Source organism: Rhizomucor pusillus (genome assembly GCF_041956525.1).
Source record: "Rhizomucor pusillus strain CBS 183.67 unplaced genomic scaffold VTP01scaffold_11, whole genome shotgun sequence".
Lineage (NCBI taxonomy): Eukaryota > Fungi > Mucoromycota > Mucoromycetes > Mucorales > Lichtheimiaceae > Rhizomucor > Rhizomucor pusillus.
In genome coordinates this window covers 499,812-525,833 of record NW_027192153.1, presented here as the reverse complement: position 1 = coordinate 525,833, position 26,022 = coordinate 499,812, and the positions used below count along the sequence as shown (strand labels likewise).

Genomic DNA, 26,022 nt, shown 5'->3' with positions numbered 1-26,022 from the left:
AAAAAAAAACCAAAAAAAAGCAATGCGCCTGCCGCCGCCATTGCTAACACCTTTTATTACAGCCACCACTGGGAGGTTTTGATTATCTACAGCCTCCATTCACTGTACGAATGGTTCCGGTCGATGGCGACGCTCGGCAGGGCACGGTAGACGGGATCGGCATTGTAAAAACATTTTTTAAAGTTGGCAGCAGCAACAACGAGTCTAGAACTGGACGGTTACCGACAAGCTCCACCTGGTAGGAGGCGTTCATGCAACGCTACTGTTCATTGTTTCACTGATCGGGTTCTTGTTTATGTATCATCACCTCCACCAGTTTCAACCTCTTGAAGCTTCCAGGTAAATAGAAAGAAAGGAATGTTTTACATTTAGGCATCAATTAACACATTCAACTCGCAAAAGCGTACACCAAAAAGTCGATTTTAAAGGAAAAGCTTCGATATGGTGAGTACACTAAATTTGGGGATTAAGAGACTGCGGGTCGGGGAAGGAGAAAGTATACAAAAAATATATGCGTCTGTGTATATATCAGAAACTAAAAGAGCAAATGTAATAGCTATCCACTCAAATTCCGGGTTTGAGTTGAGCTAGAAGACAGGATTGGGGCAGATGTTATCCTTTGTGTGCACATGTGATAGATATATAGATATGTATATAGACGTCGATTTTACTCTGTATGCCATGTCGAAAGTGGTCGCTGAGTGTCACAGTGGATCAATAGATTAGCTGCAGGGTCTGCGTCGTACGCAAGAAAAGGTATAGCGTGGATCGTAGTTGCTGCGGAAGCTGATAGGACAAGCACAAGCTGAGGCACGTTCATTGTTGTTATTGTTGTTGGAAAGAAGGAGAAAAAGAAAAGGGGTGAGGAGCCCGAACTGCGATGTCGTCGTGCTCTTATACTGCTCCGTGGTGACAGGAATGTTATCACAGCAAAAAAAGCGCACCGACGCTCCCAAATATATCGATCGTGCAAGAAAGGGTAGTCGTCACTGGTGGCGACAACTTTAGGACGCTGCTTAAGTTATTAAGCCCTTGGCAATCGCTGCTCTCAAGAGAATGTGAGAGAGATACTTTTGTTTCCTCCTCTCTAATTATCATTGTGACCGATCCCCTTCTTTCCCTTTTCCCTCTCAAGTTGTCAAACAAAAAGCATCATCGTCATCACCTTCAAGCCATCATATTTGATCGGCACTTTTGTTAATTTTTACAAGCTGTGCTGTTTTGGATAATTGTAAATCTTTACACCTTCGACACCCTCCACGGGGAACCCAAAGATTTGTCCATAGAACCATAGTTTCAAATCCAATGTTCGCTTGATATTCTCTGCTCGTCGGAAACCTAAGCGGCGGGTCAGCTTGAATCTTTTCTTTTCAATAACTTTAGATGAATGGCAGTTATTACCATGTGATTCTCCTGGGTACTCGACGTATGCGACGGGCACGCCTGTCTTTTTGAGAGTCTCGACCATCAACGCCGACTGCGACGGCGGGACGACTCTATCTTCAAGGCCTTGGAAGAATATGACAGGACATTTTATCTTGTCTGCCGAGTGGATAGGCGATCGTTCTCTGTACACCTTTTCGTCCCGCGGGATAAGTTGGTCTAAATATATAACGAAGATTATTTCAGCAACAACCATAAAATCCCGTTTAGATATGTATATTACCCGGATATCTTGATTCAAACTTGTGCGTTTCTTTAACCAACAGCGTAATGTCCGAGATGCCGTATGAAGAGCATCCTGCATTGAATACGTCGCGGAACGCGAGACAAGCCAGTGTCGTGTATCCACCTAAATTCAGCCAAATCGATCATTCAATATCATCATCGATCAAGAATTTTTGGCTGCTTATTTACCAGCGCTGCCGCCCTCGATAGCCAATTTCTGTGGATCTACTAGACCCTTGTCTGCAAGATACCGCGCGGCGTTGCAGCAATCGTCAACGTCGACAACGCCCCACTTGAGCTTGAGGCGGTTGCGATACTCGCGGCCGTATCCGGTACTTCCGCCGTAATTGACATCGACGACTGCAAATCCGCGGGTCGTCCAGTATTGGATGTTACGTGAGTATGCGTTTGTCGTTCGCGTAGTGGGACCTCCATGCGAGACAACCCGCAGCGGTGGTTTCTCGCCCTCAGGCGCCTTGCACTCTGGATTCTTTGGCTCGTAGAAATACGCATACGCAGTCTTGCCCTCGGCCGTAGGGAATTCGATCTCTTTTCCGACAGAAACGTATGTTGGATCCAAGACGGGTGCCAAGGATCCACGCAACAGCACAACTGACGTTGAGTCCATCGAGTAGGCAACGAGCTCTTGGGGCGACGTGGTCGAGGATACATTGAGCACAACAATTTCTTCTTTTCCTTGGTTACCGTACGAAACCGAACGGATCTGATCAAAGTGACTGTATGGAAGGTTCTTCACATTTGTGAGCGTCTTTTGCACGGTATCCAACACGGCCAAGCTGTCCTTATTGATGCAGACGATCTTTGTAGGATCGGACTCGCAAGGTGTAAAGTAAGACATATTGAATGCCCATGGTGCGCCTGCAAATTCTTGAGAAAGAGGCTCTGGTAGCAACAGCTCGACACCCTTATCCTTGGTGTATCGATACAAATTCCAGAAACCTGAACGGTCCGATGCAAAGTACAATGTACCGTCAGCGCTGAATATAGGTTGCTACGTGTGGCAATGAGTTCTCCTGGCAGTTAACACCATCCTTGCTTTTTCTGTCCCAATTGATCGCTTACCACGATACTCTCGTCAACAGTCTTTCCTGCAATGAACTCAGTCGAAGCAACGGTGCCCTCCGGTGTCACGGTGGCCAAGCAGAGCTGTGTTAAATCCCAGGGCATGTTACTATGATTCCAGCAGACATATGCCAGCTGCGACCCGTACAATCGGGGGCTAGCGTAAAAGTCGCATCCTTCCGCGATAACTTTAACAGAACCCGAGTCGAGCTGCACGAGGACGAGGGTGTTGAGGACATCCTTGGGTTCTTCGTTTTCAAAATGCTGTTCTCGGACGCAGACCAAGAACTTGCATGTCGGGTCGATATCCATATCTGCATAGCGCATCAAGTTGCCGCTATCCAGCGTAATTGGCTTGATAACCGTTGGTGAATTCAAGAGATCGATCGCATACAAACGCGAGTCTGCGTCGTTCGAAAAAACAAGCAAACCCTTCTGCACTTTAAGACTGCCACCGCCGTATTCGTGCACCCGCGTCCTGCAGCTGTACCCTTCCGGTAAAAGTGCCCTGGTTTCTCCCGTGCCGTCAAGCGATCGTGCAAAGATCTGATAACGGCCCTCCTTTGCAACATTCTCGCGCCAGTACACCATTCCTGTTGTCTTGTCGACACAGACATCTCCTGCAGGCGCTTCAGCTGTGAGAGACTCGGCCGTCACAGGCGAACTCCAGGAACCATATGGCTTGATTGCGACCATTATGCTTTGACTTTAAAACAAAAGAGAGCTCAGCATACAAGCAGTAGTCTGAGAATTGCTCAAGAACAGGTCCATTGTGTAACAACGCCAATTGACCAGGAAAATGGTTTTACAACAAAGACACAACACTGAGTGCCTTTTATATAAAGTATATGTATATATATATATATATATAGCGAGAAGTGTATACAAATACTGACTCGTAGACAAACAATATCAAGGAAAAGGATTGGGAATATACTGCGGATGGGGAGATGCACGGATTATGATTTACAGGGAACGGTCGTCATTACGCTGCTGGACTTGTTGTTGCACAAGCATTGTCAATGCTCGCAAATGTTTCAAATTAATCTATTTCAAGCGGGTTAGCACTGCAGCAAACTCTTCAAATCCACAAATATATACTGACCCAAGCAGGCAAGTAAGTCTGCGGTTTGGTATCCCGAGGAACAGGAATCTCAAACGGGTTGGTGGTGTCATCTATGGACACGGAATCAAGTAGCAGCACATCGCTCGTATCTCCACTGACAACGTGTGCAGCTACCGCCTTCAAAATTTCTGGCTTGATGGGATTCTAAAAACGGCACGGTGAATATAACGTCTCAAGTTTACTGCAGTTTGAGAATACATACCTCGTAATCCGCCACCATGTAATTTGAGATCAGTTTCTGGATCTGGGTAGGAGACAGGATCCAGCAGACGTCGTAAATGTTTTCGATATCTTCGAGACTGGATTTCTTGAACTGAAGTAACTTTGTGGTCTGCATTAGATGCTCAAGCTGCAATGTTCCCTCGGGAATATCGTGGCTCTTGCACCATTCTTCGATGCGTGTGATATTGTACTGGATTTGCATAGCTGGTGCAAAGGCACATAGTTAGTCGTCGTGATAAGTTATATTTTCTATCACTCTCCCACCCTACCTCGTTTCCACGAAGCAAAGTTCTTTCGCATCAACAAGTCATTGAAGCCAGTGACGCCGACCATCTTGAGCAGCTCTGTAAGCACTTGCTGGACGACCGACGATTCAATGTAATAGCTTCTCATGGTGCGTTCGATCTTGCTCAGGAAGCTCAAAAGATCATCCATACTGTAGCTCGGCTGAGAGGATCCAGTTAGGATCTTGTTGAGGAATCGTCCCGAATCTGTGGTTATGAAACCCGGCAAAGATTGGCATTCGATAACTGCAGGAATAATCATCTTGTTCAGCCGTCTCTTGAGCTCTTTCATCCAAGCATGGAAAATGTTATCCTCGAGACATTGCATTTCAAACTTGACTGTAGCTGCAAGCTTTTCAAAATCGTGCCAGCCGGCTGCTCGTTGGCCGTTTGCATTCTGGAACATTTCCGTCTCAAGTTCATGCTCTGTTCGACAAATGATAGACAAGAGTTCGTGAACGTTCGAAAGCCAAAAAGCGCAGGGTACGAGAGCTTCATCTCCGGTGAAACTCAAGCATTGCTTCTGAATCGTATCCATGACCGTGAAAAGCAAACGCTCCGATTCTTTGATGTAGGCAAGTCGCCACATCTCGGTTACGCACATACCAATCATATGTGCAGGGAAGAATACTTCCTTTTGAGAAGGAGGATTTTGTCCACTAGGAAGAGGCATCTTCAATGCCTTGATCAGACCTTCCGTAATTTCAGCCATCAATGTTTCGTCGTCCCGCAAAATATTGTGGATCTGCCAGTTAATGAAATATTAGCATTGGCATTCGATAGACTTGCATTATCTTATCCATTACCTCTTCCTCTGGGTCTTCAATGACACTGCCAGGGATTATGCTACTGCTCTTGCTTCCATACAAAGCACTAGAATGTGCAATGGATGTCGGTCGTGGGTTCTTGTGGAGCATCTCGACTTGTTGGATAGCTTCAATGGGGCGGGATCGGAGGTTTGGTGCATCTGCACTGTTTCTTCGAGCCTTGCGGTTCACCAACTTGCCGGTAGGCGAGCGAGCACGTTGAGTGCTACCTCCTTCCTTAAGATCCAAAGCTTTCGATGGGGAAGGTGATGCGTTCCGAGTGCCGTTGGGTGCTGGTGACAGCGACCGTACATTGTTGGATGAATCTTGACGGCGAGGTGCACGCATAGCCTGCGTCAGTTGCGCCTTGAGAGCAGCTATCTGGCTTCTCAATTCTCCAATTTCTGATTCATCAACGGCACGTTCAGTAGCTTCAGCGAGTGACTTTTGTAGTCGCTCATTTTCTTGTTTAGAAGCGGCTAATTGCTCGTTAAGTGATGCAATATCCTTGTCTCGTGCCTTTAAATCTTCAAGCGACGTCTGGTACTTTTCGTACAGAGAATTCCGCTCAGCTTGAAGTTCGTCCCATTTCTCTCGGGGAACAGTTGGTTCTTGCAACTTATCCTCTAGACCTTTAGCCTTCTTCTCCATCTTTTCGTATTTCTCCATCCAAGTTCGGATCTGTGCTTCCAGTTGGACCGCTCGGTCTGCCATCGATTTCTTCTCACCCTTGAGGGTGGTAATGCTCTGCGTAAGCTCGACAACTTTGTTTTCTAGCTTGTATGAGACTTCCTTAAAGTGATTGACAGAGCGGGCTTCGGCGCGCAATGCCATCAACTGCTTGCGAGCAGTACGTCGACGGATGCAGGACTGCAAATGCACAATGAACTCTCGTTGTGCTCTGAATTGCTTTCTTGCAAACCTGTAATCAATAATTTAAACAAATGTAATTTCCTTCGATAGTTCTAACAGATACTTACCATCCACGGATGAGTCGCTGGATCTGAACTGCAGCGTGTTCTTCCCGAGCATGAGCCAATCTCTTGCGAGCAGCGCGAGCACGAACAGCAGCTTGAATCTGGACAACAAACTGGTGCTTGGCAATGTATGCCTTGCGAGCAGAGTATCTTCTCCATTCTGTCTGGATTTTTATGGCCGCCTTTTCTTCTCTGAGCTTCTGAAGTTGCGCCGCGGCCATCTTTGCACGAGCAATGCATTGAAGCTTGATGGTCAATTCACGCATCTGGATGTATCTGTTGCGGTAAATGTATCGGCGCATATGCTTTTGAAGCAAGGTCGCGCATTCGTTAAATCTATCAGAACGCAATTTCTCCAAGTAGGCGAGCTGCAAATCCAAATTTTAGAGATATATTCATATGAAACTTATCAGTAATAGAAAGACTTTACCTGTCCAGCACGGAAAAAGATCTTGGTAGTACCGATTTGATACTTGTCCTGATCCTGGATGGATGCGTCTAAGATCATGGTGCACAATTGGCGTATATCGGTATCTGCGTTTCCACCGGCGTGCCAGTATTTGGAAGGTACTAATGCGTAATACCGGTCGGCAAATTCTTCAAACGTCCATCGAGACGGATAACCGGCGCAGCTGATACGAATAGTCTCCAAAACACCGCAAGCACGGAGTTGGGACAACACCATGTTTGCTTCGAATTGCCATGCAACTTTGGCTTCATTAGGTTTGATACAGCGAATGTAATGAACGTTGGTGCTGCCAATAGTATCCATCAATTGGATCAAGGAAAGCTACAATGTTCTAGAGTTAATCACCCAAATGCATATTTCACATTATATCCGTAGAAATTACCTTGAAGATGGAACCCAATGTGGGCTTCTTTGCAATCATACTCATTCGCTTGCTCTTTTCAGGCTAGTTAAAGAGAAGGTCATTAATTGTACTGTACATTTTTGCATACATCGCCGAGCATCGAACTTACCGCTGGCACAGGGTTACTTGCAGCCGCCTTGTCCATGACTTCCTGCAAAAAGTCGAACTCTGAATTTTGCAAGAGGGCTAAATGCTCATCAGGAACCGTATCCTTATTCTTATCAAGGAAACCCTCCGCTTCGTATTGTACGTCGTGTGCATAGTGAGCAACTGTGAATGCATTGTTGCCGAAACGAGGCTTCTTGAAGTAGTCCTTGTAAGCTGGTGTACCAAAATTGCTGTACAACTTTTGACAGAAGCCTTGATCCGTGCCAGCGGGGAGACGAGATTCTTCATCGAGCAAGGACAAGATACCGAGTTTCGCTTCGATAAGTTCAATACATTTCTGATTGTCACTAAATTCGATAAATGTCCAGTTGATCTTTTCTCGTACATATTCCTCTTGTTCCAGTTTGAACACATGTTGATTAAACTGAAGACGTGTGTTGGTAAGTGATCAACTACTTGGACACAGTGAAAAGAAAGTTTACGAACCTGTTGCTGCAGCTTTTCGTTTGCATAGTTGATACAAAACTGTTCGAATGAGTTCTTCTTGAAATGCTCAAAACCGTAAATATCAAGAACACCGATGAAGGTCAAGATTTTGTCTTTATCTGGCGAAGACAAGCTGTCGTTAATGACACCCACTAGCCAGTCGAAGAGGTTTGCATAGACATATTTCGCGACAGAGTCCTTGACAACGTGTGCCTGAGTGGGGTTCAAATTGGTAACGATCTTTTCGGAGCGGGTAACGATTTGCTTTCGAACGATCCACTTTCTAAAGTCGCTCGTATTGATGCCGAGAAGGCGCGTTGCTGTGATAAGCGCTTCATCTGTGTCTGACAGCATCGCGTCTCCACGGCCGGTGATTTTGATGTTACCGATATGCAAGAGAGCTGCGAGCAAACGGAAGATCTTCCATTGCAGCTGGAGAGACAAACCGACGGTAGATAATGCTCGCTGAGTGACCTCAAACTCCTCTGCATCGTTGACGCCAGGAATCGTGCCAGTTCCGCTCTGGTTGAGATAGTTGAAGCTGGTATAATCTCCAAGCTGGAACTCCTTCTTTTCAGATGTCGGAGCACCTGCACAGAGCTTTGCGTCTGTCAGAACCTTATTCTGCTTGTCACATGGAAACTCAGCCTCCAAAACTTGCCTGGTAAAAAATGTGGTAGTTTCGTTCGGTTTGCGGTTGATAAATAAGACGAGATCGTTCTAGTAAGTACGTGCGAATTTTGGCACCGATAATGTTGGCTCCCTCGTCGAATTGAATTTCAATATATTTGCCAAAACGCGAACTGTTATCGTTGCGTGTCGTCTTTGCGTTTCCGAAGGCTTCCATAATGGGATTGGTGGCTAAAAAATAGTTGTATACACAGCGTTAGACTTTCAGGCACACGAGAAGATGCTCCTTTGCCTTTGGCAACTAACCAAGGATTTGCTCTTCGACCTCCGTCATTCCTCCACCCGAGCGCTTTGTCTTTCCGGTTGAATCTTGATCATCTGCAGTGGCAAAGTATCTCATGATATACTTGGCACTGACGGTTTTACCGGCACCACTGTAAGGGCCCGCGTCAGCCCCAGTTTGTTATCTGAGCAGTAATTCGTACTTCCTTCTCTTACCTTTCTCCGGATACAACAATCGTCTGGTTCATTTGTTCTCGAATCATGCAGCGATATGCATCCTCTGCAATAGCAAACAAATGCGGCTCGAGCTCACCACGTCGTCGACCAGCATATTGCTGCACAATATCTGCGTCGTACAGCGAGACTCGATCGAAAGGGTTCATTGCGATAAGCACGATACCAGAGTACGTGTATATGAGATGCTGCATGTAACGCGTACGGATAGTGTTCAAAACTAACGTGCGTGTGCATCATGTGTTTGGATCAACGTGCATAAGCGAGTCGATAAAATCTTTTCCTTTTCATTTACCTGCAGGTTCGTTAAGATAGCTAAGATTTGTCAAATCATCGGTATACTCCATCTTGGGAGGATTTCTCAAGGGTGGAAGCGTTGATCCTTTGTTCTTTTCGATTTCTGCCAAAGTGCCTTCAAAGACATGTTCCTAAGCAGCAACGTTGCCCGGATACTCAGTATGTGTGAGCTTACTTGGATACGGTTACGAGTACTTACTTTGCCGTTATTGTCATCTTCGAACACGATTCGCACTTTGCCATCGTCGGTGATGGAGTTAGAGATGCAGGTTGCAGAAACCCAGGCTTCGGCATCGTCGGGGAACCAGGCTCTCGTTCCCTTGGTGTATACCTCTACGGCCTGACGAGCGCTTTCCGTAGTCATATTCGCAATGTCGTGGCCGTTCTACTGCTTCCCGGAAAAAGGTAGACGTCGCCGTACAAAGCAAAAGGGAGGAAAGTGAAACTTTCGGGTTACTGAATCTCAAAAAGTACGGAGTGTGAACTGAGGATGATCCCCACTTGTCCCTTACAAGGTTTCACAAGGAAATTGTCTTAATTCTTTGCAACCTATAGGTCTTTTTTACTCTGATGGAATATATATATTCATTCATTAAACCTCGAGCTACACTTTATGCATTGTTAACATTGCGGTAAAGCGATCGTAGATACTGGTCGCGTTCTTGCTGGGCTGGTGTTGCCTTGTAGTCAGCGTTGCTATGATCCATCCAGGGCATCACGCGACGCTTCGATTGCCGCCGTCCGACGTGGACTGTGTTGAAAAAGGAAGATTTGTCTGCTACATGTTCGCCACTTTGCTGTTCTAGCTGCTGCACGACCTTCTTTACGCTGCGGCCGTTCCATGTCTGGGGACCGGGTGGGGCCATCATTGCAAAATTGGTTCCATCCACTTCGATCTTCTCTTGAGCAACAATGCTTGCTGCAACCGGCTTTTGCTGCTGCTCTCTAGGTTCCTCTGGTACTACAGTCCGGACGGTGGACGATGAAAAAGATACCGTCGGAGCCGGTGGTTGCACAAGTACCACGTCCTCTGAGCTTTTTCTGATTCCATGCGTGGAGTTCAAAGACTGGGCAAGAAGAAACTGATTCTGCTGTCGAGGATTGGAGCTGCTTGGAGGTGCAGCAGTCGAGGTGATGCTAGCCATCGATCCGCTTTCTTTCATATTAGCTTTCCACGTTGCCTGGAGCATCCTCCTGATAGTATCCACCTCGCCGCCTTTGGGACCCATTTGGTATTTCTCGCTAGCCATACTTTCGGTAGAGACGCCGTGTGTCTCAAAGAACGTTTCCATTTGCGGCGCGTCTTCTTCTTCCGTAAGCTTCGCGGGTTTGCGGGGAGGCGGCAGTGCAGTGGGGCTAGTATGGTTTGTTGTCGGTTGCTGTTGTTTATTGCCGTCAGGGAACCATTGGGAGACTTCCAGGGCGGTTGCTGGAGTTTTTGGCGTCTTCTCAAGTCCGTCGTTCACGAGACTGTCCCTGACAAGCCGTCGCACAGAGCCAGACGTGATAGTCATTGCATTGCGTTCGTTTGCGGCTTCCTTCTCCTGTTGAGAGAATAGTCTGTGCACGTCCTCTTCGTTAACGAGCATGGAACGCGTCTTTGATTTCCGCGAGGCACTGCGTATGACTCGCTGTGCAGCGTGCATTGCGTTTACAGGTGGTTCTTCTTGCTGGCGCTTCGGTTCTGGTGTGTCCTCTGCAAGGGATGCAGGAGGTTGATCCACACGAGATGATGTTACTGACGGGGACGAGCATGCGGATGCCTGTGCTGAGGATTTGCGGCGCACAGAAGGCGATCGAGGAGGTGTGCTGCTGCTTTGATCGAATAGTTGATCTAACGGAGCCGCCTTGGCAGACTTTTTGCGTCGCAGTGATCGACGCATCGTGCTCCGGATAGTTGCTGCTTTTTGTTGCATGTTTGCCGCAAAGCTAAGTCGATCATGATCTCCCCTATTTTCCATGCCGGCGTTCATGTATCTATCGAATAACTCCATGGCTTCATCCGAGCTAAGCTCCATCTTGTCAGAAAACAGCGATGTAGAAGGAGGAGGCAAAGGCAGCGCAATCTTCCAATCCTGCTGCTGCTTTGCCTCACGCTTTGGCTCCTCACGTACAGGTTCCTCGTACACACTAGGATCTTTGTCGACTTTGACTTGGCTCTCGGGCGGTGTGGGTGGACCTGCTGCTGCACTCTTCTTTACAGTGTGTGTGCGGGCTTCGATGGGCTCGACCGTCGTTAACTTTGTCTCACCAGTATTTTCTATATCGACAGTCGGTGACCGCGATAGGCGCCGGCGCCGAACAAGCCAAAAGGTGAGCGCGGCCATCAAGACCAAGATGATGATAATCACGAGAACAAAAGCCCACACGGGGATACTATCAGAAGCTTGCACCATTGCCAAGGTAGGGTTGTCCGTCTATCAACTGAAGGTATTAGTTGGTATTTACACTTTAGAACATGCGGCAAATTTTACTTACTTAGGGTATTAGAATCGGTGTGGAGTAAGTAGTACTATGTATATGTAGCAACAAAATAGAAGGAAAGTAATGTGCGCTGACGAGATGCAGCGAGAATACAAGAGCAAAGAAAGGATGAAGAAACCATTTCGAGCTCAAAGGTGTGAATAGAGTATTAAGGGGCGAGTCAGAAAAAAAAAGGAGGGAGTGGAGAAGACAAGGTGGTAGACAGCTTATACTCGAGACCATTTTCCTTTCAGTCTTAAAGTGTTCCATTTCTAGCATCAGCTCACGCTTGGATTAGGAGAGACACCAAATATAGGGCTGGAGAATTCATATTGCGAGAGCCAATGGACAACAGCTGGGTAAGGCGGAAGCTTGCAAGAAATATGAAAACGGTAGCACTTTCAATGTTCCCCTGCATCCGCTTTCGACTTTCAAAGTAAAGCGTGTACAGTAAACATCGTTCCTACGGCTATATTTGTGGATTTTGCAAGGTTGCTGAGAGACTGTACTTCTAATTGGAACCATTGCTTGTTGCATTTATCCTTATCACTGCAGCGGGCGTCAGCTATCTGCATTTGCCGCAACAATAAAGTTTATGTTAACACCAAAAGTATGTATGACCTTGGTTAAAGTCTATTAACCGCTACAAGGAAAGAAAGTCTAGGTAGCAACTACTTGGTACTTGGTTTTTGGTCGTATAAAGTTCAGTGGATCAAGTCATCGCAGTAGTTTGGTGATTAAAAAAGACTTGGCGGAACGATAATGCAATCTCCCAAGGGGGCGAAAGCCCGCATATACATATCTCATCTCCCCCCCCCTTTATTATGCTATGCGCAACGTGTTATGTTGCTGCTCTCTACTCTTGCTGAAGCATGGAATTGGCGACCTTTCCGGTGGTCAATAGTCGATGGAAGCCCACAGTCCTCGTACATTGTAAACATGAAGCGTATGATCGACTAGCGAATCTCGTGAGTTAGCAGGATCTTTACTCTTTCTCAAACGCGAATGAACTTATTCCGAAAAGCTCCCCAAACAGGTTTTCGACGTTCGCCTGTCCGCTATTCGAAGGCTCATTTTAAAAGAGCACCCGCAAGTGTGGGTTGATACTCACCTTTTCGTTCTTGCGATATTTCTCGTTATCGCAGCAGCGGGTTTTGCCATTATTGCTCGAGCGCTCCAGCTTGCAATGTGGCCGCTCTTAATTCTCCTGCTACCTGCTTTTATTGCGTATTGGACAACTCGGAGAAGAGGTCTTCATTATATAAAGTTGACCAAGGTATAGATTTTTTCATGCATAGATAGGAAGCGTGTGTCCCTCTTGAGGTCAATAACTTGTGCGTGACAGTTCCATGAATCTCTCCAGACTTGTCTCAAAGACCTGACAATCTTGGACTCGCCTCGACAACTTAAATGGTCGTACCGTCGACTTCGCGATTCCGATACCATCGAAAGTTTACACCTGCAGATGCCCATCCAAAAGCAGCGAATTGCGCTGGTTATCCAGGTCCACCATATGCGCCAAGAACGACGCAGCACCAGCGATCTTTTGCCGTCCTACAACGATGCATCCCAAGATATTATCCTTGACATGGGGCCGGCCATTCAGTCGTTCATGCCGACACCGCCAGCGCCTTCCTATTCAACGACTGATCCGCCGCCTTATCATTGATATCATGTCTGTATCATATACCATTCTGCTTTACTGTGTTTCCGTTTTTGTATAGATATGTAACCTAAAGCCTGAAAATGCGTAAAGTTGACCTGCAGAACATTTTATGATTTTATGGGCGTGGAACATGAGAGATAAAGGAAACTGCTGGGTATCAGCTGATCTAGAGCATATATTGTCCCAGTATCAGCAAAAATGTGGACGAGAATCATTGTACAGTTTACCCGAATATTTTAATGGCTATGTATTTCCAAACAAGGAGTAAATTCGATCAAGGGATAAATGTATACAATGAGCGAGTTATTGACTGTTGCTATGCAATCTATGTAAAACGTAATATCATCATACATTTGGTTTACTGCTCTCTTCGGAGAGCAAGCGATTTGTCTATTACGCACATTTTAACCATGAAATGCATGCGTGTATCATAACTCTCCTTGCATATGCTTTTTTGTTATGCATAAGTTTAGAGTCGCTCTAAAGTCTCCAAAGGTGAACGCGCCTACTTTCAGGGTATTTTTCGTGACAACAATTTTGGACCAAGTAAACAAGTACATAAAACGATACTTAGTGTACATGTCGGCAAGTAGATACAGACGGCAGGACTCCAGACAGGCCTTTAAGTATGCTAACGCACGCACGCTGCTTTGCATACGAGAACAACAAAAAGCGTTGCGGAAGAAATAAAAATGACATTTCCAGGCGATAAATCTTTTCCACTACTGTTCATTTTTCGTTCACAGCGCGCATGGACACGGAACGAGAGGAACTAGAACACTGCCCTCTTTGTGCTCACGACACGGACACCTCTGACGACGATTATACAGATTGGATACAATGCGAGAACTGTTCAACGTGGTTTCATTTGCGATGCCTTGGAATGTCCAAGAGCCAGTGTGATCGTATCGAGCAGTACCACTGTGAATCCTGCACAAAGGTGCACGGACCATCGACTTGTGCGTATATTCGCGTCGACGTTGCCTGGATAACTGTCTAACACAACGCAACGTTGCAGATAAACCGGAACGACGAAAGTCAACCAGGGAACGTACACAGTTAAACTACGCTGACCTGAATGAAGGCAACACGGCTGATCAGCAGATCTGGGCAAAGCTTCTCGCCACCAAGACTTTTGCCAAAGAGCACTTTCCACGTTACCCTGGAAACAAAATAACCCGCGAATTCCTTGACAAAACAGGTCTCAAGGAGCCTTTCATTGTTGAAAATCCGGAAGGATTAGATATGAAAATGCCGCCGGCAAGCACGACTGTCCGCGACGTGGCAGATTCGGTTGGACGCGATTATCCGGTGGATGTTATAGGTAAATACACATCGCTGCTCAAGGCATGCATAAGTATGTTGAATGTAAACCATAGATGTGGCAACACAATCAGAACAGCAAGGATGGACAATGGGCCGATGGGCCGATTATTATCATAGCCCTAGACGAGATCGGATAAGGAATGTTATCAGTCTCGAGATCACCGGGACAGAGTTCGCTGAAAATATCGAAAGACCAAGGATAGTCAGGTTCGACATTTAGTTTATATGTATTTCATTGTTTGCAAATAACGCTTAACGGAACGCTGCGATTACTGACAGAGAACTCGATTGGATTGATCACATGTGGCCGAAAGATATTAAACCGGAAGAATACCCAAAAGTGCAACTCTACTGTCTGATGGGCACAAAAGATTCATACACAGACTTGTAAGTAGATATCCGAACATACCATGTAGCTAGGTTACTCATTAGCTCTCATCAGTCACATTGATTTTGGAGGAAGTTCTGTAAGAAAACGGGTCTACAAATTTTCGAACAATGCCAACTGGTCTAAACGTGCGTGTGCTTAGGTATTTTACCATATCGTTAGCGGGTCCAAAGTATTTTACTTTATCGAACCGACCGATGTGAACCTGAAAAAGTATCAAAAGTGGAGCTCGTCTTCAGAGCAGAGCACAACGTTCTTTGGCGACGAAGTCAAAGCCTGCTACGCTGTGTATATCAAAGCAGGAAACACAATGTATGTGAGCATGCAGGTCTCAAGTTCAGAGATAAAACCGAAAGCTGATATTACACATGTGAACAGGATCATTCCTAGTGGTTGGATACACGCAGTTTACACCCCAGAAGATGCATTGGTCATTGGCGGCAATTTCTTACACGGTTACAATATCAAAATGCAACTTAAAATATATGAAATAGAGCAAATTACTCAAGTACCACTCAAGTTTCAATTTCCATACTTTCTTCGTATGAACTTGTATGCGGCAATGCGATACAAGGAATTATTGGAGCAAGGTGCAATCAAATATCCACGATATTTCTGCTTTGATCATTTACACGATATCTTTGCATACATTTATTTTCGTTAGGCGCTCCAATGTCGCGTTTTGAGTTGGAAAGCATCCTATCTCTTTCCAAATGGTTCTTGAATACACTGCAGGCAGAACCGAAGAAGCGTGAGAAAGGCTCTCAAGAGTTCAGTGTCAAATTAGGCAAGACAGATATACCGCCTGGACTTAAAAATACGGAGAAATTCATGCGCGGCTTGATCAAGCTGGTGGAACCAAAAGTCAAAGAATTCAAGCAAGAAGCAAAGGCGATCAAACGGAGTAGCGAAGAAGAATCATCGCCAGCGCCCGATCAAATCAAGAGAATAAGAGTCATGGCCCAGAAACCCGAAAAGTCTGCGAAGAAACCGCCCAAGAATGGTGACGAAGGTGATGACGAGGCCGAGTTTCTGCAAGGGAAAGCCTACGACGAAGCCATCTTGGGCGACTTGGAAGAGGAGGATAAAAAAGATGTGACATTTTATACTGGCGGAACAAAGAATGATAATGATGATTATGCCTGGGACGGTAACAACGATGACTTTGACGAGAAAGAAGGAGATACATATGCACAAAGGAGAAGACCATCATCAAAATCAACGACGTCAACATCTAAAACGCGACAACAGCCAAAGAAGCAGTCTACCACCGTAAAGGAGAGGTTGTTAGCAAGGATTGAGAAACCCCCTAAGCGGCGCTGAATTTTGTATCATTCTCCCAGTATATAGCTTCTTCGTTCCCTAATAACCGGTGGTTTTAAATACATCGAAAAAGTCAACATTAGCAAGTCTTGTTACCTGTGATTATGCGCAACTGCAATGTATCAGCCTGTTTTTGACCAAGATCAGAGAAATACTTTACAACCTTTTGTGCATCTTCGGGCGAATTTAGTCGGGCGTGACACTACAAAGTCTAAAGTGAGCTCGAGATTCTTTAATAGTTGCTGTGATTTTCCTCAAACCCACCGTTGTAGCACCTTTCTTGAAATTCGTATATGGAACTGCAACGCCAGATTCCTCTAGAGATAGCTGCCACGCGGATTAGCGTTGCTTATCGTGTATTTCGAGTTGAAATGGTTTGCATACTTTGAGAGAAGTTTTTGAAGTCTTGGGCGGAATATTCGAGACGACTACGATCACGCCTTTTTGATACGTTGTTGATCCTTGTTCTTCCTGCTTGTTTGAATCGGTGCGAGGTTTCTTCGATGCTGGTTCTACCACGTCGTTGTTTCCTTCATACTTCCTCCAGAGTTTCGTTAAAGCTTCCTTGCGTTCGCTCATCACTTTACGATACTGTTGCTCGTATTCTCTCCATTTATGCCTAAGTCGCCGTGCGTTAGCTTTCCACCATTCGAGAAAATGCATGGAGCGCTGCACTGACTTACTTCGTCATGACGCGCAGCTTCAACTTTGAAGCTGCTGGAATCGCTGCAATTTCCTTATCATCCATCTCATGCTCGTAGGTATCGAATCCTAATGCTTTTTGCACGCATGCCTGGTCGTCAAACTCAACAAAGGCGAATCCATAGAATCCATTCTGGCCTCTGGTATTCTTTGGTATCCGTACAAACGAGACATGGCCGACATGTTTGCTGAATAGCTCAGAGATCTTTTGCTCATTAACATATGGTTTTTCTAACCCCTCCTAAATACGCCGGATGCAAGAACAATTAAAGATATCCATCCAGGAATGCATACTTTACAGCGATGACTTACCACATAGATAGACCAGTCATCCAGTTCCATATTTTTTTTGTGGATATATGGCTTGATTCTGCGTACTGCTTTGCCGTCTTCTGATACCTTTATCCAAACATGTCACGCTAATGGATATACTACGCGAATATTAAAACTTACCTTTAATCGAGGTGACGATTCTGCAGCTTTCTTGATATCATCTGCAGTTATCTTGAGCGGTTTGAACCGCTGCAACGTTTTTATAAAGTCAAATGGTACGACTAGTCGCGAGTGCGCACGCGTTAAACTAAACTCGCTACTAAACTCTCTTGCTCTTTTACTTACAGCCATTCTCGTCTTGCTCGATCTTTGGCCTCAGGATCTTGTCCCACATGAGGTTCGCATCGCTAAAGTACGTCTCAAGTGTATTGAGCACCTTGCGGTCGAAATCTTGATCCATTTCCGGCTGGCTGGGAGTGAGGAGGAAGAGCACAAGCTCGCCGGTGACACTCCGTCTCTTTCTCTTTTTGTGCCTAATGACGGAAACCACGGTATCGACAGAATTGCTTATTCCACTTCACGTCAAGTATATCCAGTCTCTCGACGATCGCAGGGAGGACCTCGAGTACTGGCTGACAGAACATTTGCGATTGAACGGCATCTATTGGGGTCTCACAGCGCTGGACCTAATGCACCACGTTGACGCTCTGCCGCGCGATCAGGTTATCAGCTATGTCAAAAGCGTCCAGCACGAAAACGGCGGGTTTGGAGGACACGTCGGTCACGATCCACACATGATATATACCTTGTCAGCGATCCAAATTCTCATCACCTTGGATGCCCTGGACGCTATCAATGTTGACAAGGCGGTTGGATGTAAGGCGGCGGCGTATTGAACGTTGCATTAGATTGGAACGTTTTACGAATATTTTCTTTTTCTTTGCAAAGATATTGCATCCATGCAAAACGACGATGGATCGTTTCGAGGCGATGAATGGGGAGAAGTGGACTCGAGATTTTCGTTCATGGCATTTGCAGCATTGTCGTTGTTAGATCGCATGGATGCCATCGATGTTCCGAAAGCAGTAAAATGGGTGGTCGACTGCATGAATTACGATGGAGGTTTCGGGAGCCAGCCTGGGAGCGAGTCGCATGCGGGCCAGGTGTACTGCTGCGTCGGCGCGCTCGCTATCGCTGACGCTTTACATCTTATTGACGCTGATCTATTGGGATGGTGGCTATGCGAACGACAATTGAAAAATGGCGGTCTCAATGGACGACCAGAAAAACTGGAAGATGCAAGTATCAAAACAAATGTTTCGATTTTCGAGTTACTAAATGGATAGGCTTTCGATTTTTCCTTTTCAATCTTGTAGGTCTGCTACTCGTGGTGGGTACTTTCCAGCCTGGCGACCATCAACCGTTTGCATTGGATTGATAAGGAAAAGCTTACTCAGTTCATTCTCTCAGCACAAGTATGTTTCTTCACGTAACATTCGAAGGGCATTGGAACAAGATGTCTAATACGTTTTTTCCCGTTTTCATCACAGGATCCAGAGCAAGGAGGCATTGCAGACCGGCCGGGTGATATGGTCGATGTCTTCCATACCTTGTTCGGAGTAGCCGGTCTATCGTTGCTAGGCTATCCTGGCCTAAAGCCGGTCAACTCGATCTACTGCATGCCGGAATATGTGATTGAACGATTAAAAAGCAAACAACAAAGTCAAAAGAAGAAGCAATGAGGAAGGATATAACGAGTTTATGTGAAATATGCAAGAAAGATGATGAAGGGAAGGATAACAGAAGGTGAATTACAAGTAGAATCGTTTGCGATGAATTTCCATCTCTGGTTTGAACAACCATTCATATTCCCCATTGCGATTATATACGCCTTTTTGCAAACCCCGTAACTTTAGAGTAAATCTGGGACCCAACTCTTGCAATCCGACTTTCTCTGTGTCTCTGAAGACGTAACCTGAAAGAAAGAATGCTTAGCAGCGCAAAGAGCAAAGTTCTGACCTAGCGTGGACTTACGATGTCTTCGTACAAAAATGTAGTCGCGCTGATTGTGGAAAGTGACGACCTGTCGTCCTTGAAACTCTGGTACTTGGGGCATCAATGCTTGAAACATGCGTCCAATGGTGTGACCAAGTCGTGTGTTAAAGTTATTGAGTATTAATTCAGGATTGTGAGCCGTTACTAGTCCGGCATTCTAATCACACTCCCATTTAAGCATATATATCTCTCGATAATTGCCATCAAAAAAAAACTTACAGGTAACTTTTTGGATGGCACAAAGCTGGATAATTTGAAGTACGCTGAAGGTCCTTCGGGTAAATGAATCAATGTAATGGCATCTATGCAACGAAACAATTCATCAATAAACATTCACGATGCTTAGTCTACAATAAACTTACTAGGTTTCTTTCGATCCTCGTTAACGATTATCAAGTCTGTAAATTCGTGCTTTATAGCCTGGGATATCACTTGCTTCAACTCGTGATGTGTTGCTCGTTTCACAAACTGTGCATTTGGAAAGATGGAGACAAACTCTGCGCAGAATTCATACGCTGCAGCTGAACATTTTTTGCTGGTTGTTACAACAATCTTTGGTGTTTTGCCGCTAAAATAACTCGATAACTCATCCAATGCTTCGTCTGCCGCCACCTCCTCGTCGTTCTCGAGCATAGTGTCGTCCTTTTCTCGAGTGTTATCCAGCGTGTTTGGTACATTTTCTTTCAGACGTTTCTGTCAGACAGATAAAGTGTGAGAGGATGAATGACTTTACATTTTCGAGACTTCAGGGCTTACCTCTTTAAGTTCTGGATTCTTTTGTTCCTCCTTGGCTCGTTGTTTGCGTTTTTCTGATTTCTTCTTTGCTTTCTCTAACTTTTGCTTTTGGAATATTTTGCTGCGAATGTCCTTGTTTTTGATTTCGGACGGGAGAACTGGAATGTCGGGCATGATCTGGGACAAACTCAAAGCAAAAAGATGCAAAAATGCTGCTGAACTGCGGCTCTCGTAACACCTCATTTAAGCCACCACAATGCAACCTAAAAGTTTCCTCGGCTTAAAAAAAAGGGCGCTTTCGCTTACACAAAAGTACTCGCCATGGAGTCTAAATTGTTTACCTGTCTAGCCTGCCAAATTGCATTCGAATCGGCCGAGGGTCAACGGTTACATTACCGATCGGAGTGGCATCGCTACAATTTGAAACGCAAAGTAGCAGATCTACCACCGGTAACGAGCGAGCAGTTCCAACAAAAAGCACAAGGTACTGTCCAATATATATCAAACTTAGGACAGTATATATTGACATGGGCAATAGTACAAAAGCGAGCGGAAGCAACTCAAACAGAACAAGAACAGCAACCATACAAGGGACAGTGCGCAGTATGCCGGTACGTTAACAGTAATAGATAACAAGAGGTTGGAGATAAGACTAACAATTCATGTTTGAAAAGAAAAACATTCGGTACCAAAAATGCATACGATAACCACATACGCTCAAAGAAACACAAAGACGCAGTAGCAAAAGATGCTGCTCGGCCGAAACCATCTAAAGCACCCAAGGAGAAAGAGAACGTTGCACCTCGGTCAGAATGTCCTGTATCACCAGAACCGCAGCAGCAACCGAAGAAAGCTGTCGACATGACCATCACAGACGAAACACCCGAGAGCGAGATCCTGGCAAAAATTGACGAAAAGATTAGTGCTTCGAAGCGCCTTGAAGAGACAGATTGCTTGTTCTGCTCGCACCGTGCAGAAACATTTGAAGAGAACATGAACCACATGACAATCGCACACAGCTTTTTTATACCCGACATTGAGTATCTAGTCGATATCAAGGGCCTCATCAAGTATCTTGGAGAAAAGATCAGTATCGGTAACGTCTGTCTTTACTGTAACGGCAGAGGACGCGAATTGCGATCATTGGAAGCAGTCAGAGCACACATGGTAAGCGCTTTCGTAACTTTTCCTCAATTTGCAGTCTTTATTTGTTCTAATCATGGAGAACAGATTGATAAAGGTCACTGTAAAATTGCTTACGAGGCCGACGAGGATGCTCTAGAACTTGTAGACTATTATGATTTCTCTTCATCTTACGCACAGCTCGAGGAAGAAGGCATAGATGTGGACGATGAAGACTTATCTTCACTCACTCAGCGCATTCGGTTGGCAGATGATAACATGTCACTTATCTTGCCCAACGGCAACGTTGTTGGTCACCGAAGTCTCAAGAGATACTACGACCAATCATTCAAACCTGAAGAGGTACGTAAACACTACTTGGCTGGCTGGCCGACCAACCGTACTAAGAGTATGCTTCCCTCTCTCCTTGTAGACCCGTGAATCCGTCCTTATCAACAAGCTTATCGGACAATACTCTGAAATGGAACAGTTCCAGTCGATGCGTTCCAATCGTTCTGGCAACCGTATGCTTATCACCGACGGCCGAGGAAGCAAACCTACCAGATCAACAGAAGCTTTCAAAGACGTACGAATCCACCAGGATTACCAAACTCGTGTTGGTCTCCAGTCGAACAAATTGCAAAAATATTTCCGCGTCCAGATCATCTAAAAACTGTCCTGCTTCTACTATCATTTGCTTTTCTACTTCCAATACATGCTGTTTCAACGTTGCATATGTATAATTACTCAAACCAAGTTTGATTACAGACAATGCTGGGATGTATTTATATGCTCCTTTTTTTGAAAAGATTCCTCGCTGTAAGGGGGCGAAATATATTATTGACCGAAAGGAGTTGAGCGTCAGGGCAACAAGAAAGAGTGCCTGCAAGCAAGGATATTCTTATACTTCACCTCTTCCCTTCTTTTAATTTTGGAATATGCCAAGGAATGCTGTAGCGGTGCTGCAAGTGTTACTTGTACCGCTGTGTTTTACTTTCCATGCATTGTCGATCGAGCTCGGCCCGTTGTCACTGACGCTGCACCCGAACAAGAACTACAGGCCCAACCCTGTCGCTGCTCTGCAACGTGCTAGATACAAATACGGCGGCGGCAACAGCGTCAGATCGACGACGACGACGGCCACAGAGCAAGGGCAAGTTGTATCGGTATCGAGCGGTGGCAGCACAGCAGCGGTTGCTCTCAAGACAATCCTGTACGATGTTGAATATTACGCAACAGTGCAGGTGGGAACGCCAGGTCAATCACTCCGGCTTAACTTTGATACTGGATCTGCAGATTTATGGTTCGGTAAATCCACAGCTTGATAGAATTGTATTAATCCTACTTCTACAGACTGATGCTTTAATTTAATAGTATCGAGTATGTGCACTTCTTGTGGCAAACAGCAAAAGAAATTTAATCATCGCAAATCGAGCACCTTTAAAGACGAGGGCACGCCGTGGTCTATTACATACGGCGATGGATCCAAGTCAGGCGGCGTTGTCGGATACGATACCGTGAGGCTGGGCAATCTCAAGGTCGTACATCAGGCTATACAGCTAGCCAAACAAGAATCCGAGTCGCTGAGAGACGAGGAAATCGAGGGAGTGCTGGGTCTAGGTTTCCCGAAGCTTGCCACCGTCAAAAGTCAAAAGACACTGTTGCAAAATCTTGACAACCAAAGATTGCTCAGGAAACCTATGTTTGGAGTCTATTTGAGAAGATACAAATTGGGCGGTGGTGGAGGTAAGATTCAAGCTGTTAGCTGCTATGCGTGTATCTAATATGAAAACTGAACACATTTAAAAATGCCATTCAAAAGAGTTCATCTTCGGTGGATACAACCCTGATCGTTTCGAGGGCAAATTGACAGACGTGCCTGTAGACACTTCAAGGGGTAAATTGGCACTGCAATGCAATACTCTGCTTTGCTCTGCTCTGTTCTGACCATATACAATGTTTGTAGGTTATTGGTCCGTAAATGCAGAGCAAATTTCCGCTGGAGCTGTGCCTGCTGCAGAGAATATTGAAGCCATTCTAGATACCGGCACCTCCCTAATCGTGTTTCCGAAAGATGTGGCACAGAAGGTTGCACGGCTCTACAATGCAACGGATAACGGCGATGGATCCTTCAATATCCCTTGCAGCAAGTCATCGGTAAAGCCTATGAACTTTCAACTCGGCGGCGTGCAGTTCCACATACCACCCGAATCATTAATATACTATAATGATGGATTTGCGTGCACTGCCGGTTTTGGATATGCAGATTTGTCGTTTGTCGTCTTGGGAGATATGTTTATCAAGCACAACTACGTGGTATTTGACTATGCAACTCCTCAAGTTAGAATAGCACCTGTAAAAGACTAGTAATATGTTTTTTTTCTCTTTAAGTATTGTCACTAGAAAGACCGGGGAAAGCAGAAAAATCATCGTCGCCTTGACATGAATTGAACGGTGTAAGAAAAAAAAAGCTAGCAACTGGAAGGAGGTATCATGGTTAGGGGTAAACAAAGTATACAGTATACGGCCGCTTTAGCATGCGCAGTTTCCTCCATTCTGTTGCGGAAGATTTGGGCTGTTCAGGTCTACGTTGCCGTGGCGACCACGAACGCCGCCTCGATCGTTCACAGGTGCAGAGGACACTTGGGTCTCGGTGGGGATGGATTTAGCTATCGCGGTCCTTTAAGCTTAACATGGCAGTTCTATCACCAGCCGCAATCAATATAAAACAAACAAACCTACCTATCTCTGTAAAGATGGCATCGACGTTGTCGCTTGTTTTGGCGCTCGTTTCCATAAACAGTAAACCGGCATCATTCGCGTACGATTTGGCATCTTCCTCGGGCACTTGGCGTTCATGCTCAGTATCTTCTTCTGAATTGACGAGATCGAGCTTGTTTCCTACTAGAGCGATCACAATGTTGGGACTAGCTTGTCGTTGAAGCTCTTTTGCCCAAGATTTTGCCTTGTCAAGAGTTGACTAACATGACAAAGTTATTCCTCGGGCATTACTCATCAGGAGTATATGTACAATATCTAAATAACTTACGGCCTTTGTGATATCATATACGATCATTGCTGCTTGTGCATTTCGATAATACATGGGCGCCAGAGAATGAAATCTTTCCTGTCCTGCAGTGTCCCATATCTCAAACTTTACGGAACGGTCGTCCAAGTGGCAGTCTTGCACCAGGAACGCAGCTTCCATTGTTGTCAATACGCTGGTTCATACGCTGATCCAAATTCGCCAGCTATTACCTCCAATCGTCGGTTCTCTGTTTTCAAAGTAGCAGCGATTGACAAAACGCTGCACCAAACTGGACTTGCCGACACCGGATTCACCTGCAACGCGTGCTGGGTCAGATTTGCTTTGCATTGTGGAACTGGTAAAGTCGAGTGTACTTGCCCAGCAATACTAGTTTGACGTTCATGGCGGCTCCGAGGAAACGACGAAAAAAGAGCGCAAGGGGGAAAAGAGGATTGACGTTCTACACACGTGACACCAAAGATGATAGCGCCAGAAGGAGCCTTGTTCCAGTCAGGAAATTACCAAGCGCAGCTCATTTGATAAATATCATCCAGCAACTACGAGACTATACACCTTTCTCGAACGTTGTGATAGAAGCAATGGCCTTCTGTGCAAAAGATGAGCTTGCAATGAGAACTATGAATCCATAATTACCGTGTTGCAGACGTTCGTTCACTGCAGATGCTTGCTTCACTGGAAAGAAGCGCGTCAAGAAAGAACAGGCTACATTCAAAAGGTCCAAAGACTAAAGACTAGAAAGCACACCCCACGCCATCCCAAAAAGGACCATATCCTTTTCATATTCATTTTCACTTAGAATTCTTCAGTTAAGGTGCGAAGACCCACACGGCAGGGCACACCGATACACTTGTGGGGAAAGACACCATCTCCAACTACATCCCCTCGTCGACAGCCCTAACGGTCAAGAAACCCTAGGGCCCAGACCTCCTCTCCAATGTGCCGTCGCTGGCCAATACACCTTCGCAGAGAGAGCGCATGGTCAACTCGGGCAATTACAATGTAGATGGGCCCACCCGCCATTCCGTTGAAAGCCAAGCCGTCTCTTGATGCTCAGTTTGGTACCTGGAAGCTGGCCAGGATTTTAATCTCGCACCATAACTTTAGCTTGAACCTTGGAAAACGGAAGAGGAGGCAAGAGGGATTCCAGTCAAAACCACAAAAAAACGTCGACTTCATATTTTTTTTTCTAGAGCACGCGATGCGAACGGGTTTTTGCATGACGACCCCAAAAGGCAATCGAGACTGGCGACGTTGGCTTCTCGATTTTACACCTTTTTGCTTTCACTCGGCGTATACTCAACGGCATGGAACGTGGCTAATTTCTACGGAGAGTTCGCAGCATGAAGAATTTGGATACTGTGTAAAATATATAAAGTATATAGGTAAGGTTTTTATCTGTGTGAAAGAAAACACAACTTGCGGCTGCTCTGAGCATGTCAGAACGGTGTTTGAATTGAGTCGGCGGGTGTCCGTGCACTTGTGCACAGAAATCAACGCATAATCATCGTAGAGAGACAGCGAGTTTGTATGAATTGCTGAAAGCATGGAGGAACCGAATATCCCAACGGAGATATAAACTTACACATAGCGTGTGAAGAACTCAACGAGATGCGACGGTCTCTCCGTGCCAGTTCGCAAATCAACTCAATATCTATTCTTACCCATATTCGCAAGCATTAACAACGATTCACCAGCTACAGAAAAAGACCGCATCAACAAAGGAAGCTTGTGAGTTCCGGTTTTGTCCAGATGATCTTTGTGAAGTGCTCTCACTACCATGAAAAACAGGATAAAGCCACGATCACAATGATGTTTACCGAAAATACCTGTACTTAGCAAATATAA

At 45.5% G+C, this 26,022-nt stretch overlaps 13 protein-coding genes across 13 annotated transcripts; 7 read left to right on the top strand and 6 right to left on the bottom strand.

Annotated features, from left to right (window-relative positions):
• Positions 1 to 110: 110 nt before the first annotated feature.
• VTP01DRAFT_1700 (uncharacterized protein) lies at positions 111 to 591 on the top strand (the record flags this gene model as incomplete). The annotated part of the gene is made up of 4 exons (XM_069380080.1): positions 111 to 238; positions 317 to 339; positions 403 to 444; positions 557 to 591. 4 exons carry the CDS (start codon positions 111 to 113, stop codon positions 589 to 591), a joined length of 228 nt encoding a protein of 75 aa, XP_069238124.1.
• Positions 592 to 1,204: 613 nt separating this feature from the next.
• Positions 1,205 to 3,447, bottom strand: VTP01DRAFT_1699 (uncharacterized protein; the record flags this gene model as incomplete). The annotated part of the gene is made up of 5 exons (XM_069380077.1): positions 1,205 to 1,338; positions 1,402 to 1,602; positions 1,667 to 1,792; positions 1,858 to 2,680; positions 2,752 to 3,447. The coding sequence occupies 5 exons, from the start codon at positions 3,445 to 3,447 to the stop codon at positions 1,205 to 1,207; spliced, it is 1,980 nt and encodes a 659-aa protein (XP_069238123.1).
• A 270-nt stretch (positions 3,448 to 3,717) lies between these two features.
• Positions 3,718 to 9,439, bottom strand: VTP01DRAFT_1698 (uncharacterized protein; the record flags this gene model as incomplete). Its single annotated transcript, XM_069380076.1, has 15 exons — positions 3,718 to 3,798; positions 3,857 to 4,021; positions 4,080 to 4,303; positions 4,369 to 5,128; positions 5,190 to 6,111; positions 6,170 to 6,534; positions 6,597 to 6,956; positions 7,018 to 7,080; positions 7,148 to 7,570; positions 7,633 to 8,232; positions 8,294 to 8,493; positions 8,569 to 8,696; positions 8,761 to 8,998; positions 9,074 to 9,206; positions 9,275 to 9,439. 15 exons carry the CDS (start codon positions 9,437 to 9,439, stop codon positions 3,718 to 3,720), a joined length of 4,827 nt encoding a protein of 1,608 aa, XP_069238122.1.
• Positions 9,440 to 9,686: 247 nt separating this feature from the next.
• Positions 9,687 to 11,471, bottom strand: VTP01DRAFT_1697 (uncharacterized protein; the record flags this gene model as incomplete). The annotated part of the gene is made up of 1 exon (XM_069380075.1): positions 9,687 to 11,471. One exon carries the CDS (start codon positions 11,469 to 11,471, stop codon positions 9,687 to 9,689), a length of 1,785 nt encoding a protein of 594 aa, XP_069238121.1.
• Positions 11,472 to 12,410: 939 nt separating this feature from the next.
• On the top strand, positions 12,411 to 13,207 carry VTP01DRAFT_1696 (uncharacterized protein; the record flags this gene model as incomplete). Its single annotated transcript, XM_069380074.1, has 3 exons — positions 12,411 to 12,506; positions 12,563 to 12,814; positions 12,884 to 13,207. The coding sequence occupies 3 exons, from the start codon at positions 12,411 to 12,413 to the stop codon at positions 13,205 to 13,207; spliced, it is 672 nt and encodes a 223-aa protein (XP_069238120.1).
• A 748-nt stretch (positions 13,208 to 13,955) lies between these two features.
• On the top strand, positions 13,956 to 16,241 carry VTP01DRAFT_1695 (uncharacterized protein; the record flags this gene model as incomplete). Its single annotated transcript, XM_069380073.1, has 8 exons — positions 13,956 to 14,163; positions 14,223 to 14,528; positions 14,584 to 14,737; positions 14,810 to 14,917; positions 14,973 to 14,997; positions 15,061 to 15,230; positions 15,297 to 15,508; positions 15,583 to 16,241. The coding sequence occupies 8 exons, from the start codon at positions 13,956 to 13,958 to the stop codon at positions 16,239 to 16,241; spliced, it is 1,842 nt and encodes a 613-aa protein (XP_069238119.1).
• Positions 16,242 to 16,320: 79 nt separating this feature from the next.
• VTP01DRAFT_1694 (uncharacterized protein) lies at positions 16,321 to 17,676 on the bottom strand (the record flags this gene model as incomplete). The annotated part of the gene is made up of 7 exons (XM_069380072.1): positions 16,321 to 16,443; positions 16,506 to 16,568; positions 16,626 to 16,860; positions 16,925 to 17,184; positions 17,256 to 17,342; positions 17,397 to 17,497; positions 17,562 to 17,676. 7 exons carry the CDS (start codon positions 17,674 to 17,676, stop codon positions 16,321 to 16,323), a joined length of 984 nt encoding a protein of 327 aa, XP_069238118.1.
• A 76-nt stretch (positions 17,677 to 17,752) lies between these two features.
• Positions 17,753 to 18,958, top strand: VTP01DRAFT_1693 (uncharacterized protein; the record flags this gene model as incomplete). The annotated part of the gene is made up of 4 exons (XM_069380071.1): positions 17,753 to 18,092; positions 18,165 to 18,514; positions 18,593 to 18,691; positions 18,767 to 18,958. The coding sequence occupies 4 exons, from the start codon at positions 17,753 to 17,755 to the stop codon at positions 18,956 to 18,958; spliced, it is 981 nt and encodes a 326-aa protein (XP_069238117.1).
• Positions 18,959 to 19,027: 69 nt separating this feature from the next.
• Positions 19,028 to 20,180, bottom strand: VTP01DRAFT_1692 (uncharacterized protein; the record flags this gene model as incomplete). The annotated part of the gene is made up of 5 exons (XM_069380070.1): positions 19,028 to 19,191; positions 19,251 to 19,428; positions 19,491 to 19,573; positions 19,634 to 19,964; positions 20,028 to 20,180. 5 exons carry the CDS (start codon positions 20,178 to 20,180, stop codon positions 19,028 to 19,030), a joined length of 909 nt encoding a protein of 302 aa, XP_069238116.1.
• A 147-nt stretch (positions 20,181 to 20,327) lies between these two features.
• Positions 20,328 to 21,798, top strand: VTP01DRAFT_1691 (uncharacterized protein; the record flags this gene model as incomplete). Its single annotated transcript, XM_069380069.1, has 5 exons — positions 20,328 to 20,490; positions 20,545 to 20,617; positions 20,681 to 21,173; positions 21,237 to 21,491; positions 21,562 to 21,798. The coding sequence occupies 5 exons, from the start codon at positions 20,328 to 20,330 to the stop codon at positions 21,796 to 21,798; spliced, it is 1,221 nt and encodes a 406-aa protein (XP_069238115.1).
• Positions 21,799 to 22,066: 268 nt separating this feature from the next.
• On the top strand, positions 22,067 to 23,495 carry VTP01DRAFT_1690 (uncharacterized protein; the record flags this gene model as incomplete). The annotated part of the gene is made up of 4 exons (XM_069380068.1): positions 22,067 to 22,436; positions 22,503 to 22,874; positions 22,951 to 23,025; positions 23,095 to 23,495. 4 exons carry the CDS (start codon positions 22,067 to 22,069, stop codon positions 23,493 to 23,495), a joined length of 1,218 nt encoding a protein of 405 aa, XP_069238114.1.
• A 165-nt stretch (positions 23,496 to 23,660) lies between these two features.
• On the bottom strand, positions 23,661 to 24,559 carry VTP01DRAFT_1689 (uncharacterized protein; the record flags this gene model as incomplete). Its single annotated transcript, XM_069380066.1, has 5 exons — positions 23,661 to 23,797; positions 23,871 to 24,108; positions 24,178 to 24,329; positions 24,387 to 24,470; positions 24,535 to 24,559. 5 exons carry the CDS (start codon positions 24,557 to 24,559, stop codon positions 23,661 to 23,663), a joined length of 636 nt encoding a protein of 211 aa, XP_069238113.1.
• Positions 24,560 to 25,180: 621 nt separating this feature from the next.
• VTP01DRAFT_1688 (uncharacterized protein) lies at positions 25,181 to 25,521 on the top strand (the record flags this gene model as incomplete). Its single annotated transcript, XM_069380065.1, has 2 exons — positions 25,181 to 25,308; positions 25,368 to 25,521. 2 exons carry the CDS (start codon positions 25,181 to 25,183, stop codon positions 25,519 to 25,521), a joined length of 282 nt encoding a protein of 93 aa, XP_069238112.1.
• Positions 25,522 to 26,022: the final 501 nt, after the last annotated feature.